Raw genomic sequence first — 27,806 nt, forward strand, 5'->3', positions numbered from 1 at the left:
GAAACAGGAAGAGGAACTGCAGATACAGTCTCTCATGATAGTAACTTCATCTTTATATTCGAAGAATTACAAGTTATTATTGAATCATAAGTTATATCACAAACCAGTTGTTCTCACCCTTTGGTGTGTGTCAGAATCCCCTGTGGAACTTTTTCAAAATTACAGGTGCCTGGCACTCACCCTTGAGCTGTATTTTTAAAAGTCCCTCGCATTATGACCAATAATATAGTAGTAGTTAAGAGCTTGGACCTGGGAGCCAGACTCCAGGGCCTCAGAGATACCTATGTCATAGAGGTTTGTTGTTTTTTGTTTGTTTGAGGAGTAAATGAGTTGGTATTTGTGAAGTACTTAGAACAGTGACAGGCACATAGTAAGCATGTTAATACTACTATCTGTAAATTTTTAAAAATTGTTCATTGTTAATAGATACAGAAATTATTTATTTTCGTATATTGACGTTGTATTCTGCATTCTTGCTAAACTCACTTAGTTCTAGGAGGTTTTTGTTTGTTTGGTTCTTGTTTATTGTTTGTAAATTCCTTGGAATTTTCTGGGTAGACAATAGAGACAGTTCTTTACTTCCTTTCCAATCTGTATGCCTTTTATTTCTTTTTCTTGACTTTTTGTAATGGCAAGGAATTCAAGTACAATGTTGAATAGGAGTAGTGAGAGTAGACATCTTCCATGCCTCATTTCTTGAAGATGCTTATCCTAAATGTTCACTGAATTTGTCAGATGTCTTTTCTGCATCTATTTATATGATCATTTGGTTTTTCTTCAATTGGTTAGTATTACATTGAATTACATTGATTGACTTTTTAAATGTTGAGCCAGTCTTGTATTCCAAGGACAAACTCCACTTTGTCGTGGTATATATTTTATATATATATATATTTTGGTTGTGCTGGGTCTTTGTTGTGCCAGGCAGGCTTCTTAGTTGCAGCTCACAGGCTCCTTAGTTTCGGCATGTGAACTCTTAGTTGCAGCATGCATGTGGGATCTAGTTCCCTGACCAGGGATTGAACCCAGGTCCCCTGCATAGGGAGTGCAGAGTCTTCACCACTGCACCACCAGGGAAGTCCCTGTCATGGTATATTATCTTTTTTATGTGTTGTTGGGTTCAATTTTCTAATTTGTTGATGATTTTTATATCTATGTTCATGAAGAATATTCGTCTATGGGGTTTTTTCCCTTGTACTCTCTTTGTCTTGTTTGGTGTCAGGATAATACTGACCTTAAAAATAAGTTGTAAGTGTTTACACCTCTTTTGTTTTGGGGAATAGATTGTATAGAATTGATATTATCCCCACTTCAAATGTTTGATAGAATTGTCTAGCAAAACCATCTCAGTCTGAAGTTTTCTTTGTCAGATGCTTTTTAATTAAGTTTAATTTTTTAAAATAGATGTCAATTTCTTGAGTGAGTTTTAGTAGTTTGTGTCTTTCAGGGAATTGGTCCATTTTATTTGTTTATTTTTTTTCCAGTTTCATTGAGAAATAATTGATATACATATCTATAAGTTTAGAGTGGATAGCGTGATGGTTTGATTTACATATATTGTGAAATGATTACCACACTACATTAAGCTAACATCCATCTTCTTGTATAGATAGAATAAAAAGAAAGAAAAAAAATGTTTTTCCTCACGATAACTCTTAGTATTTACTCTCTTAACAGCTTTCCTATATATCATACAGCAGTGTTAGCTGTAGTCACCATGTTGTACGTTACATCCATAGTACTTATTTATCTTATAACTGGAAGTTTGTACCTTTTGACCACCTTCCTCCAGTTCTCCCTCCCCTCACCCCTCTACCTCTGGTAACCACAAGTCATCTGTTTCTGTGAGTTTGTTTGTTTTTTTAGGTTCCATGTATGAGTGAGATCATACAATATTTGTCTGCATTTTATTTAAATTGTCAAACTTATGGGCATAGAGTCAATGATACTACTATCTTATTTTTTTAAATGTCTGTGGTGAATCCTCTCTTTCATTAGGGTAATTTGTGCTTTTTATTTTTTGGTCAGTGTGGCTGAGGTGTATCAGTTTTATTGATACTTTCAAAGAACCACTTTTTGTTTTCATTGTTTTACTCTACTTTCTGTTGTCAGTTTCATTGACTTACTCTCTATTATTTCCATGTTTCTGCTTGCTTTGGTTTTAGTTTGTTTTTTCTGTAGTTTGTTAGGGTAAAAATTTAAAATATTCATTTGAGACTTTTTTTCTAACAAAACATTTTAGTGTTGTAAATTTAGTGCTGTAAATCGTCTAAGCATTGTGTTAGCTGCATCCCACAAATTTTGGTATTTAAAAAAAATTTTTTTTGGTATGTTTTAGTTTTGTTTTTATTTTTTAAATATTTCTTATTTCCCTTGAGATTTCTTCTTTGACCTATGGATTAATTACAGGTGTCTTTTTTGTTTGTTTGTTTATTTATTTTTGGCTGCATTGGGTCTTCGATGCTGCACGCAGGCTTTCTCTAGTTGTGCCGAGTGGGGGCTACTCTTCACTGTGGTGCACGGGCTTCTCATCGCGGTGGCTTCTCTTGTCACGGAGCACGGGCTCTAGGCGCGTGGGCTCAGTAGTTGTGGCTCGCGGACTGTAGAGAGCAGGCTCAGTAGTTGTGGTGCACGGACTTAGTTGCTCCGTGGCATGTGGGATCTTCCCGGACCAGGGCTCGAACCCATGTCCCCTGCATCGGCAGGCGGATTCTTAACCACTGCACCACCAGGAAGCCCCTACAGGTGTCTTTTTTAGTTCTCAAATATTTGTAAATTTTCCTGGTATCTTTCTGTTACTGATTTCTTGCTTAATTCCATTCTGATAAGAGAACATACTTTATATGATTTCAATATCAAAAATTTTTTTAACCTTAAAAAGATACTGTCCCTAGTGAATGTTGCACATACACTTGAAGAGAATATTCTCTTGTTGGATGGAGTATTCTATAAATGTTAATGAAGGAAAGTTTTTGTTGCTCTTTTTTAAATTTATTTTTGGCTTCATTGGGTCTTCATTGCTATGCATGGGCTTTCTCTAGTTGTGGCGAGCAGGGGCTACTCTTCGTTGCGGTGCGCGGGCTTCTCATTGTGGTGGCCTCTCTTGTTGTGGAGCAGGGGCTCTAGGTGCGCGGGCTTCAGTAGTTGCAGCATGCAGGCTCAGTAGTTGTAGCTCACAGGCTCTAGAGTGTAGGTTCAGCAGTGGTGGCACACGGGCTTAGTTGCTCTGCAGCCTGTGGGATCTTCTCAGACCAGGGCTCAAACCCATGTCCCTTGCATTGTCAGGAGGATTCTTAACCACTGTGCCACCAGGGAAGTCCCAATGAAGGAAAGTTTTTTGATAGTGTTGTTCTGGTTTTTAATATCCTTGCTGATTTTCTGTCTATTTATTCTGTTTATTACTTAGAAAAAAGGTCTCTAAGTATAATTGTTGATTTATCTGCTTTGCTTTCAGTTCTATCAATTTTTCCTGCATGTATTTTTGAAGCTTTGCTCTTAGATACATACAGATTTACAGTTGTTATGACTTCTTGGTGATTTAATTTTTATTAAATTAATGCCATGGTAATTCTCCTTGTTCTAAAGTCTGCTTTGTCTGATATTAACATAGCTTATGATTAGTGGTTTCATCAGGTATCTTTTCCCATTCTTTTTACCTGTATATATTAATTCTATTTAAAGTGGTTTTCTTGTAGACAGCATATAGTTAGTTCCTAGGTTTAATTTGTTTTTTAAAATCTAACCATTTCCATCTTATAATAGCTGATTTAGACCCTTTACATTTAATGTAATTATTGATATGGTTAGATTTTGATCTGCTGTTTTATTGTTTTCTGATTGATGTCTCTGGTTTGGTTTTTTTGTTGTTTTCTCCACCCCACATCCCACACCCCACACCCCACACCCCTGGCTCTGTTTTAGTATTCTATTTTATCTTTATGTTTAGGTTTTTTAGTGGTTGCTCTTAGTTCCCCTTACCTAAGAATGTATTTCACTTTCATTCCTGAAGGGTATTTTCACTGGATCTAGAATTTTAGGTTGACATTTCTTTCTTTCAGCACTTAAAAAATGTTCTGCTGTCTTCTAGCCTCTGTTATTTATGATGAAAACTCTACAGTCATTTGAATTGTTCTTTCCATGATGTATCATTATAATCTATCTTCTTTCAAGATTTATTCTTTATTTTTGGTTTTGAACGGTTTGATTCTGTGGTTATGTTAACTGCAGTTAGCAGTATGTCTAATTGTAGCTTTCTCTGAGTTTATCCTGTTTCAGCTTTACTAAGCTTCTTGAATTTGCCAATTTATGACTTTTATCAAATTTGGGGAGTTTTTAGCTATTATTTCATCAAATATTTGTCTGCATCAATCTCTTCTCTTTCTGGACTCTCATAAAAAGAATGTTAGACCTTTTGATATTGTCACCCAGGAACCTGTGGCTCTGATTACTTCCTTAAAAATTAATTTTTTTCTTTTGTTCAGATTGGATAATTTCTATTGATCTACACACACATCCACTGACTCATTCTTTATTTCTTCATTCTGCTATTAAGCTCATGCACTGAATTTTTTATTTCAGTTATATTTTTCAGTACTATAATTTCCTGTTGGTCTTTTTATACTGATTATTTCTCTGCTGAAAACTTATTTTTCCTTTCATTTCAAGTCTGTTTGTCCTACGTCATGGAGTATGGTTCTAGTAGCTAGTTTAAAGTCTTTAATTATTCTACCATCTGGGTAACGTTGGGATTGGCTTCTCTTGGTTGTCTGTTTCTTTGAGAATCTTTGAAATATTCCTGTTTTTTGTATCTCTAGTAATTTTAGAATGTGTCCTGGATATTTTGAATATTATGTTATGAGATTTGAGGTCTTATTAAAAATCCTCTATAGAGAATTTTGAATTTTTGAATTTTGAATCCTTGAGATTTTTGGTGTTAGTAGGCAATCAACTCAGTTAAATTCAGTTCACAAGTCCCAGTCTATCTTCTGTGTGGCTGTGCCTCTAATGTCAGTTTAGTTTTTAAAGCCTTTGCATTATTAATCAGGTCTCTCTCACATGTGTGTCAAACAAGGGCAAGTCTGGGACATGAGTGAAGGTCTGCACCATAGTTTAGTTCTCAAAGCCTATGCTATGCCATCTTTCCACATATGTGCCACTCAAGCATGAGTCTGGGATTTCATACATAAATTTAGGGTGTCTCTCTCTCCTTTTTCCTCCTCTCCATGATTTCTTCCATACTTTGTGACTCCCAGGAGCCTCTTCTTTCCTTTTTTTTTTTTTTTTTTTTTTTTTTGGTACACTGCCTAGAAAGCCAGGATTTTGGCATCCCTGCGCTGTCACACACATTCTGCAATTAGGTCTGTTTCTGGTGCTGAAAATAATACTTTTGGGATCATAGAGGTACCTATTCTCAGTTCTTCTGGTCAGAGAGAAGGGTTTTCTCCTGGAGTCGTAGGTTCTTGCCCAACTGCCACCACTGTAGGAATTCCTCTTCATGACCAGGGCTTAGGTAAAGGGCAGAAGAGCAAAAAGAATAATTAAAAAGAGGGAATTCCCCTCAACATTTTCCATCCCACAGGGTCCTCCTTCCTTATCCTGTGGCCAGAAGGTCTTGGAGCTTTTTGTGTCCACGCTCACTGTATGTTTCTGTGATTGAGCTATCTTCAAGTCTAAGCCCAGAAATAAGAGATGGGAAAAAAACAGGAAGCTCACCACCATATAAATCGTTCTCCAAGTTCTGATTTCCTTCTCCTATATGTCTGCTGTTACTTTTCAGAAATCTGAGATAGTTGCTTTATGTATCATGTTTTTACTTGTAATCAGTGAGAAACAGAGAGGATGGAATATGCTTAGTCCATTTAAGCCAGCAGTAGAACACACAATGATGAATTTAACAGGCAGCCCAGATACAATTTTTATTTGGTTTTGATACAATGCAATATTTAATAGCATATCTGTTTTTTAAATTGTCATTTAAAGGATTTTACAACTTGGAAGGGACCTTAAAAACAACCCAGTCCAAGTCCATCGTTTTACAGAACATAAAATAAGAGTTTACATGATTTGCCCATGGTTACACCATTAGTTAACAGCATTATAATTGTGAATTGAATTATAATTGTGTTTCTATCCATTGTTCTTTGTGTACACTTCAGCTACAAATTAATTTGCATTCCCTAAGGCCTTACTGGCAAAGTCTTGAATTTAAAGTTTATCAAAAATTGTTCATACTGTAGCAAATATGTATTTGGACCATTGAATATAGACTATTACTGAAATTAAAATTAACAGTTCATATTCTGAGTGTTGGTTCTGTTTTACATGGAGATAAAAGTATAAGGGTATATGCACGACTGGTTTGTTTATAAAGTATAAATTTGATACTACTGTATTGTTTTCCAATTCTGCAACCATTGTCATATATGTCTATTACTCCCTGAGTTCATCCTATCCCATAGCTATAAAGGCAGTCTACATACTGATAGTACCAAATTTAACTGAAGACTAACTTCTTTCCTGAGCTCTTGTTTCTATATTGAGTTTCCTACATTGCTACTTGAATTACTTTTTTTTTTTTAATTTATTTTTGGCTGTGTTGGGTCTTCATTTCGTGCGAGGGCTTTCTCTAGTTGCAGCAAGCGGGGGCCACTCTTCATTGCGGTGCGCGGGCCTTTCACTATCACGGCCTCTCTTGTTGCGGGGCACAGGCTCCAGACGCGCAGGCTCAGTAGTTGTGGCTCACGGGCCTAGTTGCTCCGCGGCATGTGGGATCTTCCCAGACCAAGGCTCGAACCTGTGTCCCCTGCATTGGCAGGCAGATTCTCAACCACTGTGCCACCGGAGAAGCCCTTGAATTACTTTTAAGTAACACTTTCGCTCCAGAACTCTTGACTTTCATTTTCCACCCCTACCCACGAAACTCTGCTTCCCTGTCTCATTAGTGGTTACCCAGTTGCTCAGGCTGAAAACCTAAAAGCTAGCCAGTTCCTTTGTTCTCTTACTTTTCATAACCAATCTGTCAAATTCTGTCTGCTCAAATTCTGAAATCTCCCTAGAATTTATCAATTTCTCTTCATCGTCATTGCCACCATTTTGTTTCCTGGATTCTTACCAGTTGTCCTCTAACAAGACTTCATGTGACGATTGGAATGGTCATTTTAAACAAATTTGATTACATTCCTCTCTTAAGACTTCTTAATACCTTCCACTGGATTTTCACCGTATTCTGTACTTAGCTTGCAAACCATGAATCAGAGGTCAGCAAACTTTTCTGTAAAAGGCAAACAAAGGAAGTATACATTTTAGGCTTTGTGGGCCATATGGCCTGTGTCACAGCTATCCAACTCTCCCATTGTAGTACAAAAACAGCCAGAGACAATCTGTAAACAAATTTCTATGGTTGCATTCCAATAAAACTATTTACAAAAACAAGTAGCAGGCCAGATTTGGCGCACAGGCTGTAGTTTGACAACTGCTGACCGTTAACGATTGTTTGACCTCATTTTCTCCTAGTCTTTCCCTCATTCACTACATGCAAGCCATGCTGCTTCTTGCCATTCTTGCAACACACCAAGTCCATTTCCTTTTTGCAGTCCGCAGTTAACTTTCTCTGCATAGAGTACTCTTCCTGGGACTTTGATCGGTCATTTCTTAATATTCAGGTCTTATATGTTACCTCCTGTGGCTTTTCTGCCCAGCCCTATCTAAATGAATCACCTTATACCGTCTCCCACCTGACCCTCATCACACTATTTTCTTCAAAGCACTTGCTACTACTTAAAATTGTCATTTTTCTCTTTGTTTTTCTTCACCTACAAGAATATAAGCTCCATGAGAACAGGGACCTTACCTGCCTTGTTCACTGCTGCGTTTCTACACTTACATGAGTTACTGACTCATGGTCAGAGTGTAATAATTATTTGTTGAATGATTTCATTTTTATGTGTATAAATTTTGTGACTTTTGAATTTATAACAGCCTTGTAGAAAATAGATCTGGCATGTTTAGAGGGAAATTAATTTAGAAAATGTTCTTAATTTTCTGTTTCTAAGCAATACTGACTCTTTTTTTCTTTTTTTTGTTGGGGGTCATGAATATAGATCTGAAGAGGAATGACTATACACCTGACAAAATTATATTTCCTCAGGATGAGCCTTCTGATTTGACTCTTCAGCCTGGAAATTCCACCAAAGAATCAGAATCAACTAATTCTATTCGTCTGATGTTATAATATTACTGAATCATTGGTTTTGCCTACACCTCACAAAAATGTTACTGTCACTTTTCATTTAGGAGGGAATTGTTTGGTAATAAAGAAAAGCATGTGCTAATTGAATATGCTGAACTGGCACATTTAAAAGGTCAGTATTCTTTTGACCTGATTAAATTAGTCAGGAACTCCCTATACAATACAGCTGGCAGCTGTTAAATTTTAAAGGTAAAGAAAAATTAGTATTTATAACTTTTTAAAGGGCTCTTTTTAACAGAGGACTTATTTGACTTTGTTCTGTTGAGGGTAATACCCTCTCTTCATGTGGTGCAATACCATTAACCAAAGTTAGGTGTCCGTGCAGATTTTATTGGCAGCTGGTTTACTGCCATTCAGCTAGCGAAATGAAGAAATCACCCAGTCTTTTGGTTAAATGGCAGTCAGGTGTCTTCCTCAGTGTGTTTTAGTGTGTTCAGTGATGATGTCACTAGTGCCCAGCTAGATGCTTGTTGTTTCCCATCTCACGGGAAAGGAGATGGCTTGTTATAATTCTAGATCTACAGGGATATAGAAAGCCCAAGCCGAAAACCATTTTCTAAGAGGGACCTTATGAATCAGGGTTAGGCTCCTGTTTAAAAGATAGAGCCAGATTTTTCGTTAAATAGAGCCCAAATTGTGCAAAAGTATTAGTGCTTTTTTTTTTTTTTAAACATTGTTAAGTAGAAGAAAGCCATGGTAGACTGGTATAACCTAAATGTATCAAAGGAGAAACTTAACTCACTGTTCAAGAGAAGTTACCTTGTGAGAAAAGTTAAAGTGCTTTTTTCTTATCTATATCTACTATAGTTACAACTTGGAAGTTACATACTTCTCAAAAGATTTTATTGACCAGTATATCAAATCAGAATGTAAACATGAATTTTTGCATATATTTAAAATTGTGTAGGAACATCGGAACATGAATATTGTTTGTGGTACTTAAGAAATTGAATTGGATTATCATTATGTGATGTTGGGAGATTGCAATGCAACTTCATGCCAATAAAATGTAATTTAACTGCCCCAGATGTTGTTGAATACTCAGCAACAAGAAAAGCTTTGCATCTGTCTGAAGTTCTGTGCTTTGACTTTTTTTCTTTTTTTTTTTTCCCTAGGTACTAATTTTAATTTTTATTTGGGAGGGAGCAGTGTAAATCTTATTTGTATTCAGTAGTGTATCTCATAGATACAGACAAGGGAAAAAGAGATAAGCTGTTCAAATAGTGTTTAATATTGATGGGGGGGGAGAAAGAAAAATGTATTAAAGATATTATACTATATACATTTTGTATATCATTAAATCTTTAAAAGAAATTAAATAAATTTATTCTTGTTTACAGATGTTTTACTGAGTTTAATCATTCTGAAAAATTAATATTTTCAGTGTTAATTTTTTTTCAGAATATCAAGTTTTTTTTAAATGAACCATTTGTACACCTGTGCATTTTGATCTCCTGTCCTGTACAATGTTTAAAGTGATCTTGATTTCCTACTGTCTTTATTTATTTATTTCTGGATCTGTTTCTTGTTATGTCAGAAAAGAGGGATATAAATTGTCTACTGATATTTAATTTTTTGTTGATTATTTTCACATAATAATAATAGTACTTGAACATGTATTTAGTACTTAATATGTGTCAGGTACTATTCTAAGTACTTTACATACATTAACCCATTTAATCCTTACAACAATCTTATGAAATAGGTGTTATTATTATCCGATGATGCTGATTAGAAGATGACGGCATTAGGTAAAGTAACTTTTCTCAGTTTCTTATACTCAGTAAGTAGCAGCACTAGAATTTGAACACAGGCAGGTAGACTTGTTTGTTTGTTTGTTTTTTTATACTGCCGGTTCTTATTAGTCATCAGTTTTATACACATCAGTGTATACATGTCAATCCCAATCGCCCTATTCAGCACACCACCATCCCCACCCCACCGCGGTTTTCCCCCCTTGGTGTCCATACGTTTGTTCTCTACATCTCTGTCTCAACTTCTGCCCTGCAAACCGGTTCATCTGTACCATTTTTCTAGGTTCCACATACATGCGTTAATATACGATATTTGTTTTTCTCTTTCTGACTTACTTCACTCTATATGACAGTCTCTAGATCCATCCACATCTCAACAAATGACTCAATTTCGTTCTTTTTTATGGCTGAGTAATATTCCATTGTATTATGTACCACGTCTTCTTTATCCATTTGTCTGTCGATGGGCATTTAGGTTGCTTCCATGACCTGGCTATTGTAAATAGTGCGGCAATGAACATTGGGGTGCATGTGTCTTTTTGAATTATGGTTTTCTGTGGGTATATGCCCAGTAGTGGGATTGCTGGAGCATATGGTAATTCTATTTTTAGTTTTTTAAGGAACCTCCATACTGTTCTCCATAGTAGTTGTATCAATTTAAATTCCCACCAACAGTGCAAGGGGGTTCCCTTTTCTCCACACCCGCTCCAGCATTTGTTGTTTGTACATTTTCTGATGATGCCCATTCTAACTGGTGTGAGGTGATACCTCATTGTAGTTTGATCTGCATTTCTCTAATAATTAGTGATGTTGAGCAGCTTTTCATGTGCTTCTTGGCCATCTGTATGTCTTCTTTGGAGAAATGTCTATTTAGGTCTTCTGCCCATTTTTGGATTGGGTTGGTTGTTTCTTTAATATTGAGCTGCATGAGCTGTTTATATATTTTGGAGATTAATCCTTTGTCCGTTGATTCGTTTGTGCATATTTTCTCCCATTCTGAGGGTTGTCTTTTTGTCTTGTTTCTGGTTTCCGTTGCTGTGCAAAAGCTTTGAAGTTTCATTAGGTCCCATTTGTTTATTTTTGTTTTTATTTCCATTACTCTAGGAGGTGGATCAAAAAACATCTTGCTGTGATTTATGTCCAAGAGTGTTCTTCCTATGTTTTCCTCTAAGAGTTTTATAATGTCCGGTCTTACATTTAGGTCTGGAATCCATTTTGAGTTTGTTTTTGTGTATGGTGTTAGGGAGTGTTCTAATTTCATTCTTTTACATGTAGCTGTCCAGTTTTCCCAGTGCCACTTATTGAAGAGACTGTCTTTTCTCCATTGTATATCTTTGCCTCCTTTGTCATAGATTAGTTGACCATAGTGCATGGGTTTATCTCTGGGCTTTCTATCGTGTTCCATTGATCTATGTTTCTGTTTTTGTGCCAGTACCATATTGTCTTGATTACTGTAGCTTTGTAGTATAGTGTGAAGTCGGGAAGTCTGATTCCTCCAGCTCCGTTTTTTTCCCTCAAGACTGCTTTGGCTATTTGGGGTCTTTTCTGTCTCCATACAAATTTTAAGATGATTTGTTCTAGTTCTGTAAAAAATGCCATTGGTAATTTGATAGGGATTGCATTGAATCTGTAGATTGCTTTGGGTAGTGTAGCCATTTTCACAATATGATTCTTCCAATCCAAGAATGTGGTATATCTCTCCATCTCTTGGTATCATCTTTAATTTCTTTCATCAGTGTCTTATAGTTTTCTGCATACAGTTCTTTTGTCTCCCTAGGTAGGTTTATTCCTAGGTATTTTATTCTTTTTGTTGCAGTGGTAAATGGGAGTGTTTCCATAATTTCTCTTTCAGATTTTTCATCCTTAGTGTATAGGAATGCAAGAGATTTCTGTGCATTAATTTTGTGTCCTGCAACTTTACCAAATTCATTGATTAGTAGTTTTCTGGTGGCATTTTTAGGATTTTCTATGTATAGTATGATGTCATCTGCAAACAGTGACAGTTTTACTTCTCTTTTCCAATTTCTGTTCCTTTTATTTCTTTTCCTTCCCTGATTGCCATGGCTAGGACTTCCAAAACTGTGTTGAATAATAGTGGTGAGAGTGGACATCCTTGCCTCGTTCCTGATCTGAGAGGAAATGCTTTCAGTTTTTCACCATTAAGAATGATGTTTGCTGTGGGTTTGTCGTATATGGCCTTCATTGTGTTGAGGTAGGTTCCCTCTATGCCCACTTTCAGGAGAGTTTTTATCATAAATGGGTGTTGAATTTTGTCAAAAGCTTTTTCTGCATCTATTGAGATGATCATATGGTTTTTATTCTTCATTTTGTTAATATGGTGTATCACATTGATTGATTTGCGTATATTGAAGAATCCTTGCATCCCTGGGATAAATCCCACTTGATCATGGTGTATGATCCTTTTAATGTGTCGTTGGATTCTGTTTGCTAGTATTTTGTTGAGGATTTTTGCATCTATATTCATCAGTGATATAGGTCTGTAATTTTCTTTCTTTGTAGTATCTTTGTCTGGTTTTGGTATCAGGGTGATGGTGGCCTCATAGAATGAGTTTGGGAGTGTTCCTTCCTCTGCAATTTTTTGGAAGAGTTTGAGAAGGATGGGTGTCAGCTCTTCTCTAAATGTTTGATAGAATTCACCTGTGAAGCCGTCTGGTCCTGGACTTTTCTTGGGAGATTTTTATTCACAGTTTCAATTTCATTACTTGTGATTGGTCTGTTCATATTTTCTGTTTCTTCCTCATTCAGTCTTGGAAGGTTATACCTTTCTAAGAATTTGTCCATTTCTTCCAGGTTGTCCATTTTATTGGCATAGAGTTGCTTGTAGTAGTCTCTTAGGATGCTTTGTATTTCTGCGGTGTCTGTTGTAACTTCTCCTTTTTCATTTCTGATTTTATTGATTTGAGTCCTCTCCCTCTTTTTCTTGATGAGTTTGGCTAATGCTTTATCAATTTTGGTATCTTCTCAAAGAACCAGCTTTTAGTTTTATTGATCTTTGCTAATGTTTTCTTTGTTTCTATTTCATTTTTTTCTGCTCTGATCTTTATGATTTCTTTCCTTCTGCTAACTTTGGGTTTTGTTTGTTCTTCTTTCTCTAGTTCCTTTAGGTGTAAGGTTAGATTGTTTACTTGAGATTTTTCTTGTTTCTTGAGGTAGGCTTGTATAGCTATAAACTTCCCTCTTAGAACTGCTTTTGCTTCATCCCATAGGTTTTGGATCGTCGTGTTTTCATTGTCATTTGTCTCTAGGTATTTTTTGATTTCCTCTTTGATTTCTTCAGTGATAGCTTGGTTATTTAGTAACGTATTGTTTAGCCTCCATGTGTTTGTGTTTTTTACGTATTTTTTCCTGTAATTCATTTCTAATCTCATAGCGTTGTGGTCAGAAAAGATGCTTGATACGATTTCAATTTTCTTAAATTTACTGAGGCTTGATTTGTGACCCAAGATGTGATCTATCCTGGAGAATGTTCCATGCGCACTTGAGAAGAAAGTGTAATCTGCTGTTTTTGGATGGAATGTCTTATAAATATCAATTAAATCTATCTGGTGTATTGTGTCATTTAAAGCTTCTGTTTCCTTATTTATTTTCATTTTGGATGATCTGTCCATTGGTGTAAGTGAGGTGTTAAAGTCCCCTACTATCATTGTGTTACTGTCGATTTCCTCTTTTATAGCTGTTAGCAGTTGCCTTATGTATTGAGGTGCTCCTATGTTGGGTGCATATATATTTATAATTCTTATATCTTCTTCTTGGATTGATCCCTTGATCATTATGTAGTGTCCTTCCTTGTCTCTTGTAACACTCTTTATTTTAAAGTCTATTTTATCTGATATGGGTATAGCTACTCCAGCTTTCTTTTGCTTTCCATTTGCATGCAATACCTTTTTCCATCCCCTCACTTTCAGTCTGTATGTGTCCCTAAATCTGAAGTGGGTCTCTTGTAGACAGCATATAGATGGGTTTTGTTTTTGTATCCATTCAGCAAGCCTGTGTCTTTTGGTTGGAGCATTTAATCCATTCATGTTTAAGGTAATTATCGATATGTATGTTCCTATGACCATTTTCTTAATTGTTTTGGGTTTGTTTTTGTAGATCCTTTTCTTCTCTTGTGTTTCCCACTTAGAGAAGTTCCTTTAGCATTTGTTGTAGAGCTGGTTTGGTGGTGCTGAATTCTCTTAGCTTTTGCTTGTCTGTAAAGCTTTTGATTTCTCCATGGAATCTGAATGAGATCCTTGCTGGGTAGAGTAATCTTGGTTGTCGGTTCTTCCCTTTCATCACTTTAAGTATATCATGCCACTCCCTTCTGGCTTGTAGAGTTTTTGCTGAGAAATCAGCTGTTAACCTTATGGGAGTTCCCTTGTATATTATTTTTCGTTTTTCCCTTGCTGCTTTCAATAATTTTTCTTTGTCTTAATTTTTCCCAATTTGATTACTATGTGTCTCGGCGTGTTTCTCCTTGGGTCTATCCTGTGTGGGACTCGCTGTGCTTCCTGGACTTGGGTGGCTATTTCCTTTCCCATGTTAGGGAAATTTTCAACTATAATCTCTTCAAATATTTTCTCGGGTCCTTTCTCTCTTCTCCTTCTGCGACCCCTATAATGCCAATGTTGTTGCATTTAATGTTGTCCCAGAGGTCTCTTAGGCTGTCTTCATTTCTTCTCATTCTTTTTTCTTTATTCTGTTCCGCAGCAGTGAATTCCACCATTCTGTCTTCCAGGTCACTTATCCGTTCTTCTGCCTCAGTTATTCTGCTATTGATTCCTTCTAGTGTAGTTTTCATTTCAGTTAGTGTATTGTTCATCTCTGTTTGTTTGTTCTTTAATTCTTCTAGGCCTTTGTTAAACATTTCTTGCAATTTCTCGATCTTTGCCTCCATTGTTTTTCCGAGGTCCTGGATCATCTTCACTATCATTATTCTGAATTCTTTTTCTGGAAGGTTGCCTATCTCCACTTCATTTAGTTGTTTTTCTGGGGTTTTATCTTGTTCCTTCATCTGGTACATAGCCCTCTGCCTTTTCATCTTGTCTATCTTTCTGTGAATGTGGTTTTTGTTCCACAGGCTGCAGGATTATAGTTCTTGCTTCTGCTCTCTACCCTCTGGTGGATGAGTGGCAGATAGGCTTTTATCTATGCTTTTAAGCCCCATGCTATATTAACTTTGAAGCAATGACCATTGATGATTTCTGTACCAGTTCCTAGTCACTTTTCTGAAACAAATTTACTCCATTAACTTTTTTAGTTAATTCTAGAAAGTAACAGTTTACCTGAAAACCACATTTAGATTACTCAAGTTCATCATTATTACTCTGTGGTCTGAAAGTGTCATTTACTTTAATTTCTTTAACATTGCTTCTCAGTCTCATCCTACTTAGAACAGAACTCCACCTCTTTACCAAATATTACTTCATAAAATATCTTCTGTAGATGTTCTCTAATAATATGCCTTCCTCAGTCTGGTGGTATATGTGAGCCACTATTATTTTTAAAGTAATGCATGTTGATTGTATTGGAACATATGGAAACAATTTTAAATGTAAAGAAAAATATAAAATTACCCTCCTTTTCGACCTTTAAGTTGGACTGTGTTGCTTTCATAGTTACCATCTGTCTTTATACCCTGTTAGACTGTACAGTTCACAGAGGAAAGGACCCTTAAGATTTTTCGCTCCTGTAGCACCCACCACCTTGTATACCACATGCCTTGTGACAGACATTTCGTAAAAATAATTGAGTTTTTAAATGTTTTTCCACAATATCAAACTTTCTCTTGAGGAAGACAGATCAAAATGATACCATCTTGTGTATTTAAGTAGACAATCAAGGCAAAAGCACCCAGTAAATAGCTGTTTATCACTTACAAGACAGATGAAATAATTATTTGCAGGAAGCGGTGCATCTATAGGCAGGGAGGGATTTTTGAGATCTCCTTGTTTTACCACATCTGTTCTGATTGTTTCCTAGCTAGATTTCACACAAGGCATCTGTATTTGAGGAACCTGTATCCTCCGATCTGTCACAGTTAACCACCTAGTTAAATACTCAGTAATTATATATTGGAATAAAACTACTCAACCACTGTGTGTGTCTCTCAAAACTAGATCGTCTGTGTTACCAACTAAGAGTTGTCTTATTTTTGTATTTCCCTTGGAGCCTTGCTGGATTTTGTAGCATACAATATAGGTACTCAATAAGTACGTATTGAAGAAGTACCACAGAATATTTCCAACATTAGATGATCTGCGAGCTTTTTCTTAGGAGAAATCCCAAGGTAAGGTTCTGATCCTCTCTGGAATATGTTTTCCTCCTTCTAGGCCTTTTGGAAATTCCTCAAAGCAGAGTTTCTTCCTGGGGTTCTTGATTCTACCTCAGTGGGCATGAGAGGGGTGGGAAAGGGTATGGTTATTCTTCAGAAAAGCTACATGCGCCAGTTTACAGTAAACAGTACCTTTCATCAGGGTACTTACTTTTATGCACTGTCCCACCCACATTTAGCTCTCGCCCTTGTTTTTTCATTGGAATTTCTGTGGAGTCCTGCATTATGGAACTTGACTTTCAATTATAAATGTTTTAGTATATGTTTCTAAAATACAAGAACTGTAGTATCTTCACATCTAAAAAACTTAAGTTACTTAATATCAGATAATATAGTCATTCTCAAAAAACATTATTTTTATAATTTGCTTGAATCAGGACCCAGATAAGATTCATGTTTTGCAGTTGCTTGATTTGTCTTTAAATTCTCTTTTAATATATAGGTTTCTCCTCCCACCTTTTTTTTTTTTCCAGTTTATTTTTTGAAGAACCAGCTCATTCATTCTAAAAAGTTTCCCACATAAAAGGTTTTGCTGATTATTTCATTAGTTGTCATTTTATGTTTATGTTTCCTGTATATGCCATAAGCTAGTTGTTAGGTTTAGAGGCTTGGTCAAATTCAAGATTGGTTTTTTGAGAATGCTTCATTGGTGGTGGTGTATACTTCCACTAGGAAACACAGGTCTTGTCTTTTTGGTGGTCATTGCTTAGATGTATTAATTAGGTCAGTGGTTCTCAAAGTGGACCATAGACCCTGAGAGTCCCCAGGACACTTTCACGGGGCCTACAAGGTCAAAACGTCTCATAACTCTTAAGTTATTATTCACCTTTTTCAATGTGTTGAAAGTTTTATTGATGTAGCAAAATTATTGATGGGTAAAACTGCTGGTACCTTAGCATGAATCAAGGCAGTAGCACCAAACTGTACTGTTGTTCATTATAGTCTTCACCTTCATGCCACAGTTTTTTTTTAAAGTTCATTTCAATTTTTAATTAATCTTGACCTTGAAAACATGTCTTTAATAGTCTGTGGAACAAAATGAAAAATATGCATAAAGCACTTTTGCTACATAATGAAGTGTGATGATTGTTTCAAAGGAAAGGCAATTATGCAATTGTGTGAGTTACAAACTGAACTAGTCACTTTTTTCATTGAACATGTCTACTTGGAAGAATGACTGGCAGACAAACCAGGGTTCTTCTGACTTGAGTGTTTGGCAGAAAACTAACAGTACTTGTTACTGCTAAAATTTGAACTTTCAAGAGAAAGTTGGAATTTTAGAAAACTTGCCTCTTAACACCGTAGCATGACAGCTTCCCAATACTTTTCCAATATAATCAGTGCTGATTTAACAACAGTTATTTTTGATAGTTTATAATGAAATGTGTCAACATTTGGACGATCTGCAAAACAACCAGTGTTCTCCAGATGCTCTGTGCATGGATTACAAAATGGTCCGTGAATGAAGACGTGAATGAAACTCTAGCAGGGTAGAAGAAGTTTACAGGGGTTTCAGATTCTACACTGCAGCTGACCTTTAAGAAACCACCATTTGTCAAATTTTGGTATTGTCTCAAATAAGAATATCCACAACTATCTAAAAAGCCTGTTAAAATACTCCTTCCCAAACAAAGCTAGACAAATCAAAGACAGTGTGTTATGCCTTATAGATTAATAAAATAGAATTAAGAGTCCAGAAATTTGTGGTTGATTTTGGCACCCTACAAGGGTGCCAAAACAGCTCAATGGGGAAAGAATGGACTTTTCATTAAATTGTTTTGCGACAACTAGATACCCACTTGCAAAAGAATGAAGTTGAACCCTTACCTCACACCATATGCAAAAGTCAACTCAAAATGGATTGAAGGGACTTACCTGGTGGTCCAGTGGTAAAGAATCTGCAGAAATTAGAAAAATGCAGGGGATGTGGGTTTGATCCCTGTTCAGGGAGCTAATATCCCATATGCCACGGGGCAACTAAGCCTGCGTGCCACAACTGTTGAGCTCGCGTGCCGCAAGAGAGCCTGCTTGCTGCAAACTACAGAGCCCATGTGCTCTGAAGCCCATGCACCACAACTAGAGAGAAAACCTGCACGCCGCAAGTAGAGAGGAGCCCGAGCAGACAGCTCACTGTAACGGAAAGATCCCGCATGCCTCAACAAAGACCCTGTGGGCCTCAACTAAGACCCAACGCAGCCAAAAAAAAAAAGATTGAAAACCTAAATGTCAGAGCCTAAATCATGAAACTCTTAGAAGAAAATGTAGGTGTAAATTTTTGTGACATTGGATTAGGTGATAGTTTCTTAGATATGGCGCCAACAGCAAAGGCAACAAAAGAAAAAATAGACAAATTGAACTTCGTCAAAATTTTTAAGTTTTGTGCTTCGAAGTACACCATCAGCAGTGAAATGACAACTCTCAGCATGGGAGAAAAATTTTGTAAGTAATATATCTGATAAAGGACTTGTGTAAAGAACTTACAACACAACAATAAAAAGACAGCTCATGACAAAGCAGTTTTAATCTTTGGTGTATGTTTATACTCAAGAGAAATGAAAATGTCTACACAAAACCTTGTATGCAGATGTTGATAGCAGCATTATTGATAACAGCCAAAAAGTGGAAACAACACAAATGTCCATTGGATGAATGGATTAATAAAATATGATATATCCAAAAGTAGAATATTGTCTGGCTATAAAAGGAAGTACTGATGTATCCTACAACATCCCATGGGCCTTTCAATTCTGTAGTAACTGTGTATACACCACAGTGCAAAATGAAGCTGGATAGACTCGGATTCTTATTCTTGCTCTGCCACTTATTCCATGACTGACCAACTTATTGAGCAAGCCTATTTGACAATATTTGTCTCATATTGTTGTGAAGGTGCAGTGAGTTAAGTACTCAGCAAATAAAAGTACTCAAATAATAGGTCTCTTCATGCTACCTTTTTTTCTCTTGGAAGTTCCAATAGAGAGAGGAGGGTATGATGAAGAATAGAGAACATTCTGAGAGTGATTTTTCTCTTTATAAAGGGACTTATTATCTTGTAGCTTCTTTTGTTAGTATAGTTAAAATATCAGCACCTGCTTAAGAGACATGTATATGTGTATAATGTGCTCAAAGTGTATGTCTTTTCCATCTTCATCTCAACATTTGAAGGCACTTTTAAGTTATCCTTTAAGACTTTAAGAGTGAGATTAGAAAAAAAAAAAAGATGTAAAAGGTTGCCATAAGCACAAAGGTAAAACTAAAACATCAAGAGAATTCAAGTCAAGTAACCATACAAGCGCAAGTGTACGAAAGTCAAAATAATGGAAAATCTGTGGGAAGAGTTGGAAGCACAGAGAATAAATCTAAGTGGTCAATAGACTGTGAGTTATATGAAGGTAGAGACTTGTATTTTATTCACTGCTAAACAACCAGCACAGAGACTGGCACAAAGTAGAGTCACAATAAATATCTTCTAGATTAGTAAATGAGATATAATAACTATTTAATAGGCGTTCCAGATTAAAAGGCCTAGAAGAGAGGAAATAAGTGAAAAGACCTACTTAATGCCACATTTTGGTCACTCTGCAAATGAGCAAAAAAGTAAGTATACAGGGCTTCCCTGATGGCACAGTGGTTGAGAATCCACCTGCCAATGAAGGGGACACAGGTTCGATCCCTGGTCTGGGAAGATCCCACATGCCGCGGAGCAACTAAGCCTGTGCGCCACAACTACCAAGCTTGTGCTCTAGAGCCCGTGAGCCACAATTACTGAGCCCGCGAGCTGCAACTACTGAATCCCACGTGCCTAGAGCCCATGCTCTGCAGCAAGAGAAGCCACCACAATAAGAAGCCTACGCACCACAACAAAGAGCAGCCCCTGCTCGCCACAACTAGAGAAAGCCTGTGTGCAGCAATGAAGACCCAACACAGCCAAAAATAAATAAATTTTTTTAAAAAAGGTAAGTATACAAAGGGGAGAAAAGTCAGATTGACATAAGAATTTTCTCCTGTCCTATAGTATCTAGGAGATAACAAAGCAATATTGTTAAGCGAAAAGGGGGAGCTTGAACCCAGCTATTTAATGGCTTTCTCAGAAAGTTTACAATTTTCTTGGAAAGTATTAAGGATAAACTCAAGCAAAAAGAAAAATAAAATCTAATTCTTGCTTCAGCAGCACATATACTAGAATTGGAATGATACAGAGATTAGCATGGCCCCTGCACAAGGATTACACACAAATTTGTGAAGTGTTCCATATTTTTCCCCTCAGACCCCGGCCATGCCCTCAACCATGGCAGAGATTGCCATTGCTCCTAGAAGAAGCCCAGCTCCCTCAGGGCTCCTGCTCCACCCCCTTGGGCCCTGGACTAGCCCCCCTGATGGCAGCAACCACCACTGAACCAGGAGAAGCCCTAGCTTGCAACTGACTCTAGCCACTCCAACCCCAGCCCTACTTCCCACCAAGAAGCCAGCTGCCAATGCACCCCAGGAGAAGACATGGCCCCTGTTCACTTCATGTCCAGCTCTTGCACTAAAGCCACTGGCCACACACAAACTGCATAGGGATGTTCCCATACACCATGAAGACTGGGATAGGTAACTTTCACCTAATTTCATAGAGACAGAGAAAGTCAAACAGAATGAGAAGACAGGAATATGTTCCAAACAAAAGAGCAAAATAAAACCTCAAGGGGGGAAGAACCCTAATAAAATGAAGATAAGTAATTTACCTGATAAAGAGTATAAAGAAATGGTCATAAAGATGCTCATTGAACTCAGGAGAAAAATTGAGGAACTCAGACCTTCAACAAAGAACATATAAGAAAGAACCAATCAGAGCTGAAGAATACAATAACTGAAATGAAAACTGTACACTGGAAGGAATTAATAGCAAATTAGGTGATACAGAAAAACGTACAAGTGACCTGGAAGTTAGAATAATGGAAATCACCCAATCAGAACAGACAAAAAAAAAAAAAAATTTTTTTTTAATGATAGTTAAAGCGACTTCTAGGACAACATCAAGTGTACTAAGGTTCACGTTATAGGGATCCCAGAAGGAGAAGTGAGAGAGAAAGGGGCAGAAAATGTATTTGATGAAATTATGGCTGAAAACTTCCCTAACCCAAAGAGAGAAACAGATACCCAGGTCCAGTAAGCACAGAAAGTCCCAAGCAAGATGAACCCAAAGAGAGACCAAGACATACCATAATTAAAACAGCAGAAATTAAAGAGAATTTTAAAGGCAGCAAGAGAAAACAAAGAGGTACATCCAGGGCATCCCCCATAAAGCTATCTGCTGATTTTTCAGCAGAAACTTTGCAGGCCAGAAGGGAGTGGCATGATATATTTAAAGTGGTGAAAGGAAATAACCTATAACCTCAGATACTCTACCCAGCAAGGTTATCATTCAGAATTGAAGGAGAGATAGAATGCCTGACAACAAAAACAAAGAGTTCATCACCACTAAACTGGCCTTATAAGAAATGTTAAAGGGTCTTCTTTAAGTGAAAAGGAAAAGGCTATAACAAGAAATAAAATATATGAAAGGGAAAATCTCAGTGGCAAATGCAAATAACAGTAAAGGCAGTGGATCAACCACTGAAATAAGCTAACATGAAGATTAAAAGACAAAATTGTAAAATCAGCTGTAACTATGATAAACAGTAAAGGGATAGACATAAAGATGTAAAATATGATATCAAAAACAAAACGTGGTGGGGGAGTGAAAAATGGAGATCTTTTAAAATGTATTGAACTGAAATGACTATCAGTTTAAAACAAGTAGATATAGTTATAGGTCGATATATATGAACTTCATGGTAACCACAAATCAAAAACCTAAAATATATATGCAGAAATTAAATAGAGGAACCCAAACATAACACTAAATAAAATCATTAAACAACAAAGAAGAGACTAAGAGAAGAGAACAGAAAAGAACTACAAAAACAACCAGAAAACAGGTAACAAAATGGCAATATGTACCTACCTATCAATAATCACTTTAAATGTAAGTGGTCTAAATGCTCCAAAAGACATAGGGTGGCTGATTGGATGTAAAAAAAACAAACGAGACCCATCTGTATGCTGCCTACGAGAAACTCACTTCAGAGCTGAAAACACAGACTGAAAATGAAGAGATGGAAGAAGATGTTCCATGCAAATGGAAATGAATAAAGCTGGAGTAGTAGTACTCATCAGACAAGGTAGACTTTAAAACAAAGTCTATAATAAAAGACAAAGAAGGGCATTATATAATGATAAAGGGGTCAATCCAAAAGAGGCTATAAATTTGTAAATGGGCGCCTATCTGCACTTAATATAGGAGCATCTAAATATATAAAGCAAATATTAACAGACATAAAGAGAGAAATTGACAGTAATACAATAATAGTAGAGGACTTTACCACCAGACTTACATCAGTGGATAGATCATCCAGACAAAAAGTCAATAAGGAAACATTGGCCTTAAATGACATGTTAGAACAGGTGAACTTAACAGATATGTACAAGATATTCCACCCCAAAAAAGCAGAATACACATTCTTTTCAAGTACACATGGAACTTTCTCCAGAGTAGATCACATGCTAGGCCATAAAACAATTATCAATAAATTTAAGAAGATTGAAATTATATTAAGCTTCTTTTTGACCACAACAGGATAAAACTAGAAATCAATTACAAGAAGAATGGAAAAACAAACATATGGAGACTAAACAACTTGCTACTAAAGAAAACCACAGTGGGTCAATGAAGAAATCGAAGAGGAAAACAGAAAATATCTTGAGACAAATGAAAATAAAAACACAACTTTCCAAAATCTATGGGAAGCAGCAAAAGCAGTTCTAAGAGGGAAGTTTATAGCAATACAGGCCTAACTCAAGAAATAAGCAAAATCGATAAACCTTTAGCCAGATCATTAAGAAAAATGAGAGAGGGCCCAAATAAAATTAGAAATGAAAGAGAAGTTACAATCAATATCACAGATAAGATATACAATCATAAGAGAATACTTCAAATAGTTGTACAACAACAAATTGGACAGACATTTGCAGGACAGACCCATGTTTTTCGGGTTCTTCCCATGACAAAGTGTGAGTGGCCTCTGTGGGCATTACTGGCCTCTGTCGGAATACTTGCAATCTACCCACGGGTGTTAGAATTCTATTCCCACATGTCTTTGCAGGCTGTTCCCACTGAAAGTCTGCTAAGACTTGCCTACAATTGCTGACAGCCTCATCCCACCCCAACACTTGTACACTCACTCTCAGGCTAAAAAGCCATATTACTCAGTTTCTGGTGCAGTTTTAGTGAACTTAAAGCCATCTGAGAAGAGAGACCAAAAAAAAAAAAAAGTAATCCATCAAAATCAGAAGCAGAAAATAACAGGGAGAGCCTGATTCCTTTCTTCTTTTCTTCCTTCGTTCTTTCACACTTTAGTCTAAAAGCCATAGCTGAGACCAATCTAGTTAGGCCTCATATTGTTGCAGGGCAGCAGTGACTTGACGTGGGGTGTCAGAGAAGCAGGGTAAGGATGGTGTCTGTGTGTAGTGTAATAGGGTGGGGATCAGGGGTGGCAGCAACAGGAGATAATTTACATGCATAGGGGTTGATCAAATAAGGAAACATATTGAGAGTAATGGGGGGCTGTGACACTGTAATAGTGTGAGTATACCTAGCTCCCAGATCTTCTAAATACTGTTCTCCTCTAACAGGAACCAGGGCTCTTTGAGAAATGGCTGACTTCAGGACTGGGACAGGGACAATACAAGGTAAGTCTGGAAGACCTTGCTGTACCAAAAAGTAAGGAATTGCCCAAAGAATGATGGGGACATGTCAGACGGGTACAGAAAACATATTGAAGGGCCTCCTGCTGGCTAATCTTGAGATGATTTATACATCAGAAATAAATGATAATAATAACAGATTCTAATCCAGTGAATAAAACAAATTCATGAGTCCACCATGATTAATTTTTTAAAAAAACAAATGAGGAAAAGAGAAAACTTCTCTTTATAGTAGAGGATCAGCTAATGAATGTAGTTGGAATAACAGTATTAGGAAATCACCACTTGGCAACCACCATAGTGATAATTAATCCAGCCAAGCAACATTGATTAATGTGTGAAACTTTGATGAAGAATGGACCATTTACACTGTCTCTAAGTCTTCCCCACAAAATACTGATTACAAAAAGGAAAAGTAACTACATTGGAGAAACCTGGAAGGCCCCATTTTATCTGAATGATTAGAGTTAACATTGCCAGTGCTGGGACAGATCAAAATTGTGTTGCACCTAATATGATGCAGTAAGAACACAGCATCACTTCTGTGATATTTGTATTACAAATGCATGAAGTGAATCTGATCATGAGGAAACATCAGACAAACCCAAATTAAGGGGTATTCTTCAAAATAACTGGCCAGTAATCTTCAAAAGTGTCAAGTTCTTGAAAGTCAAGGAGATATATAAGAACTGTTTCAGGTTGAAGGATCCTAAAGAGACGTGATAACAAAATGCAATATGTGATCCCAGCTAAGCCATGCCCAGACTCCGACCTACAGAAACTGAGATAATATTGTAAATGGGTGTTGTTTTAAACCACTAAGTTTTTGGTAATTTGTTACACAGCATAGAACACTAATCCATGGGTGATCTTACTTATGCACATAGATACAAAAATCTTGAACAAAAGATTAGCAAATAGAATCCAGCAATTCATGAAAATGATGCTGCATCACAAATAAGATAGGTTTCTCCAAGAAATAGAATATGGGTTTAATACGTGACCATCATCAATAATTAACCACGATAACAGAATAAAGGAGATAGAATCTCATGATTACCTCAAAAGATACAGAAAAACCTGATCACATTCACAATCTATTCATGATTGCAACTCTCAAAAAAAAAAACTATGCCTTTAGTAAGCATCACACTTAATGGTGAATTATTCAAAGCTTTTCCTCAGTTCAGGAATGAGCTATGGATACCTACTATCCCACTTGTATTCACTGTTTTACTAGAGGTGCTAGCTAGTTCAAAAGATAAAAAATAAAAGTCGTAAGAATTGGAAAGGAAATAATCCAAAGAACCTAAATAAAAATTAGACTTAAGTAAGTTTATAAAGGTTCCTGGATACAAGATCAACATATGAATATGAATTGTATTTTTACCTTCCAGCATCAAATTAAAATGAAATTTTAGCAAGACTATATTGATTAGGAGAAACTGAAGGTCTTGGGAGAACTTCACTGACAAAAGGAGCAGGATGATAGGATTCAAGTCCTCCAGAACCACCACTGTGGTGACTTCAAGAAACTCCTCTGTAAATAGGCTGCAAAGATCAAATAGCTGCAAGAGTTAGCACCTCTAGTTGCCAGGATCCCTTATCCTGGTGTCAAAAAGTGATTATTCTTAATGTCTTTGTGTAGCCTGAGTATAAATATATAAATATAAATGTATATGTATAACCATTTGGACATACTATAGGCAAACTCTTAAGCACCTTGCTTTTTGACTTACCAGTACCGTATCTTGGAGATAAATCCAAGTTACAAATATGTCTACTACATTCTTATTTTTTAAACTTTTTAGTTTGAGATAATTTCAAACTTACAGAAGGATTTCAGGAAGAGGATAAAGAACTCCAATATACCCTCACTCGGATTCACCAATTGCAGACATTTGGGCTGCATTTGCTTCATATTTGCTTTATCACTCTCCCTTCCCTCCTTTCCTCATGTGTGTCTGTGTCTGTGTGTGTTTTCCTGATCCATTTGAAAGCAGGTTGCATAAATCATGTCCCTTTATCCCTAAATCCTTCAATGTATATTTCTTAAAAACCAGGACATTATCTTTAATAGACAGAATACAGTTTTATAAAATTCAGATATAAAACTATTCTTATATAATCCATATTCAGATTTCATCAGTTGTCCCAATAATGTCCTTTTATACTATTTTTTTTCCTGATCAAGGATCCCGCCCAGGATTGAGTATTTGTCTTGTTTCTCTAGTTTCTTTTTAATCTGAAATAGTTCTCAGCCTTCTTTCTTTCCTGACATTGACAATTTTGAAGAGTTTTTTCCTTTTGTTACCTCATTCATTTTACTTGATGTAGAGTTGAGAAAAGATGAATTGAATTGGCCCTAATGGCTCTTTCTTTACCTACTCTCTACAGATTCTAAGTTAGCTCGGAGGAAGAACATGTTGGTATTAGCTCCGGAACTCCAGTAGCTCCCCCTTTCTAACAAGGCCACTTCCTCAACCAGGTTGCTATCACTGCTTTGGTCGCATGTATTCTCTGACCCCTTTTCATCTAGACAGAGCATTGGGTAAGGGTTCTTTGCAGGGGTTGGGGGGTCCCTCTCTATTGAAGTGCTTTTTTTTTTTAACATCTTTATTGGAGTATAATTGCTTTACAATGGTGTGTTAGTTTCTGCTGTGTAACAAAGTGAATCAGCTATACGTACACATATATCCCCCATCCCCTCCCTCTTGCATCTCCCTCCCACCCTCCCTATCCTACCCCTCTAGGTGGTCACAAAGCACTGAGCTGATCTCCCTGTACTATGCGGCTGAAGTGCTTTCTTAAGTACGGTTCTCTGTGAAGAAAATGAGAGCTCAGGATCTCATGTGTGCTTTGCTATTTCTCAATTTATAACTTCTTCTTTGATGAATATTTTTATTTGCCCAGTGTGGCATTAGTGGTGTGTGTGTGTGTGTGTGTGTGTGTGTGTGTGTGTGTATACCTCTTTTGCACTATAATTGATGACCGTGAAGGGAAATACTTCAGTCTATCCCAATGCTATGCATTTTGGGAAGCAGCAAAATCCATCTGCCTCTTTCCCCGGTGTGAGACACAGTCCCTCAAAGTCCCTGGAGTGGTGTGGTTACTGGGAAGGTGGATGAGTACCCTAAGGGGGCAGAGTTGCCATAGTATCCACTGATATGGAGGCAAATCTTCTGTGTTTGTGTGTGTGTGTCTGTAATATATATATACAAGAGAAACTTGGAAAGATGAAGAGAGGTTATATGTTCAGTTAATTCTCTGAAATCTAACCTTTTAAGTTTTAAAGCAACCAAGTAACAGTATCTCATGGCAGCATTCTAGAATTTTGAAGTGTAATATAAAGGATTATGATGTATGGGAAATCCAAGTTGGAAGGTACCTGAAGTACGGATGAAATCAGTTTGCAGCTACTGACAGTAGGAAGGAACATATAAGTTGTGTATTACAAACAAGAAGAGCCAAAGTAACAGGCTTGGAGAAATGAAGTTAAAAGGATTAGACGGAGCTCCTGAATAGAAGTGAAAGATAAACGTCATTTCACTAAAATGGCTTCGCGACAGCCTTTCACTGCAGATGACTTCAGTATCTACTATGTCCTGTGAGCCTCTGTCTACTACAGTTTTCTAGATAAGCTTAGCTGAGCTGGGGTGGGGTGGGGGAAGCCATGCTTAAA

The 27,806-nt window shown here is 36.8% G+C and overlaps 2 protein-coding genes across 3 annotated transcripts in view; both read left to right on the top strand.

Moving 5' to 3' along the window:
- The window catches only part of TRPM7 (transient receptor potential cation channel subfamily M member 7), a 110,204-nt gene extending 100,613 nt beyond the window's left edge, over positions 1 to 9,591 (top strand). For both annotated transcript variants that reach the window (XM_082452981.1, XM_082452982.1), the window contains one exon: positions 8,100 to 9,591. In XM_082452981.1, coding sequence (XP_082309107.1) covers positions 8,100 to 8,230 — 131 coding nt within the window. In that variant the 3' untranslated portion in view covers positions 8,231 to 9,591. The remainder of the gene's footprint in view (positions 1 to 8,099) is intronic.
- A 333-nt stretch (positions 9,592 to 9,924) lies between these two features.
- USP50 (ubiquitin specific peptidase 50) overlaps positions 9,925 to 27,806 on the top strand; it is a 42,643-nt gene continuing 24,761 nt past the window's right edge. Inside the window, exon 1 of the mRNA XM_082453051.1 lies at positions 9,925 to 27,731. Within this exon, the coding sequence (XP_082309177.1) occupies positions 27,679 to 27,731 (53 nt within the window). The 5' untranslated portion in view covers positions 9,925 to 27,678. The remainder of the gene's footprint in view (positions 27,732 to 27,806) is intronic.

This window comes from Balaenoptera physalus (assembly GCF_965194825.1).
Source record: "Balaenoptera physalus genome assembly, chromosome: 2".
Taxonomy (NCBI): domain Eukaryota; kingdom Metazoa; phylum Chordata; class Mammalia; order Artiodactyla; family Balaenopteridae; genus Balaenoptera; species Balaenoptera physalus.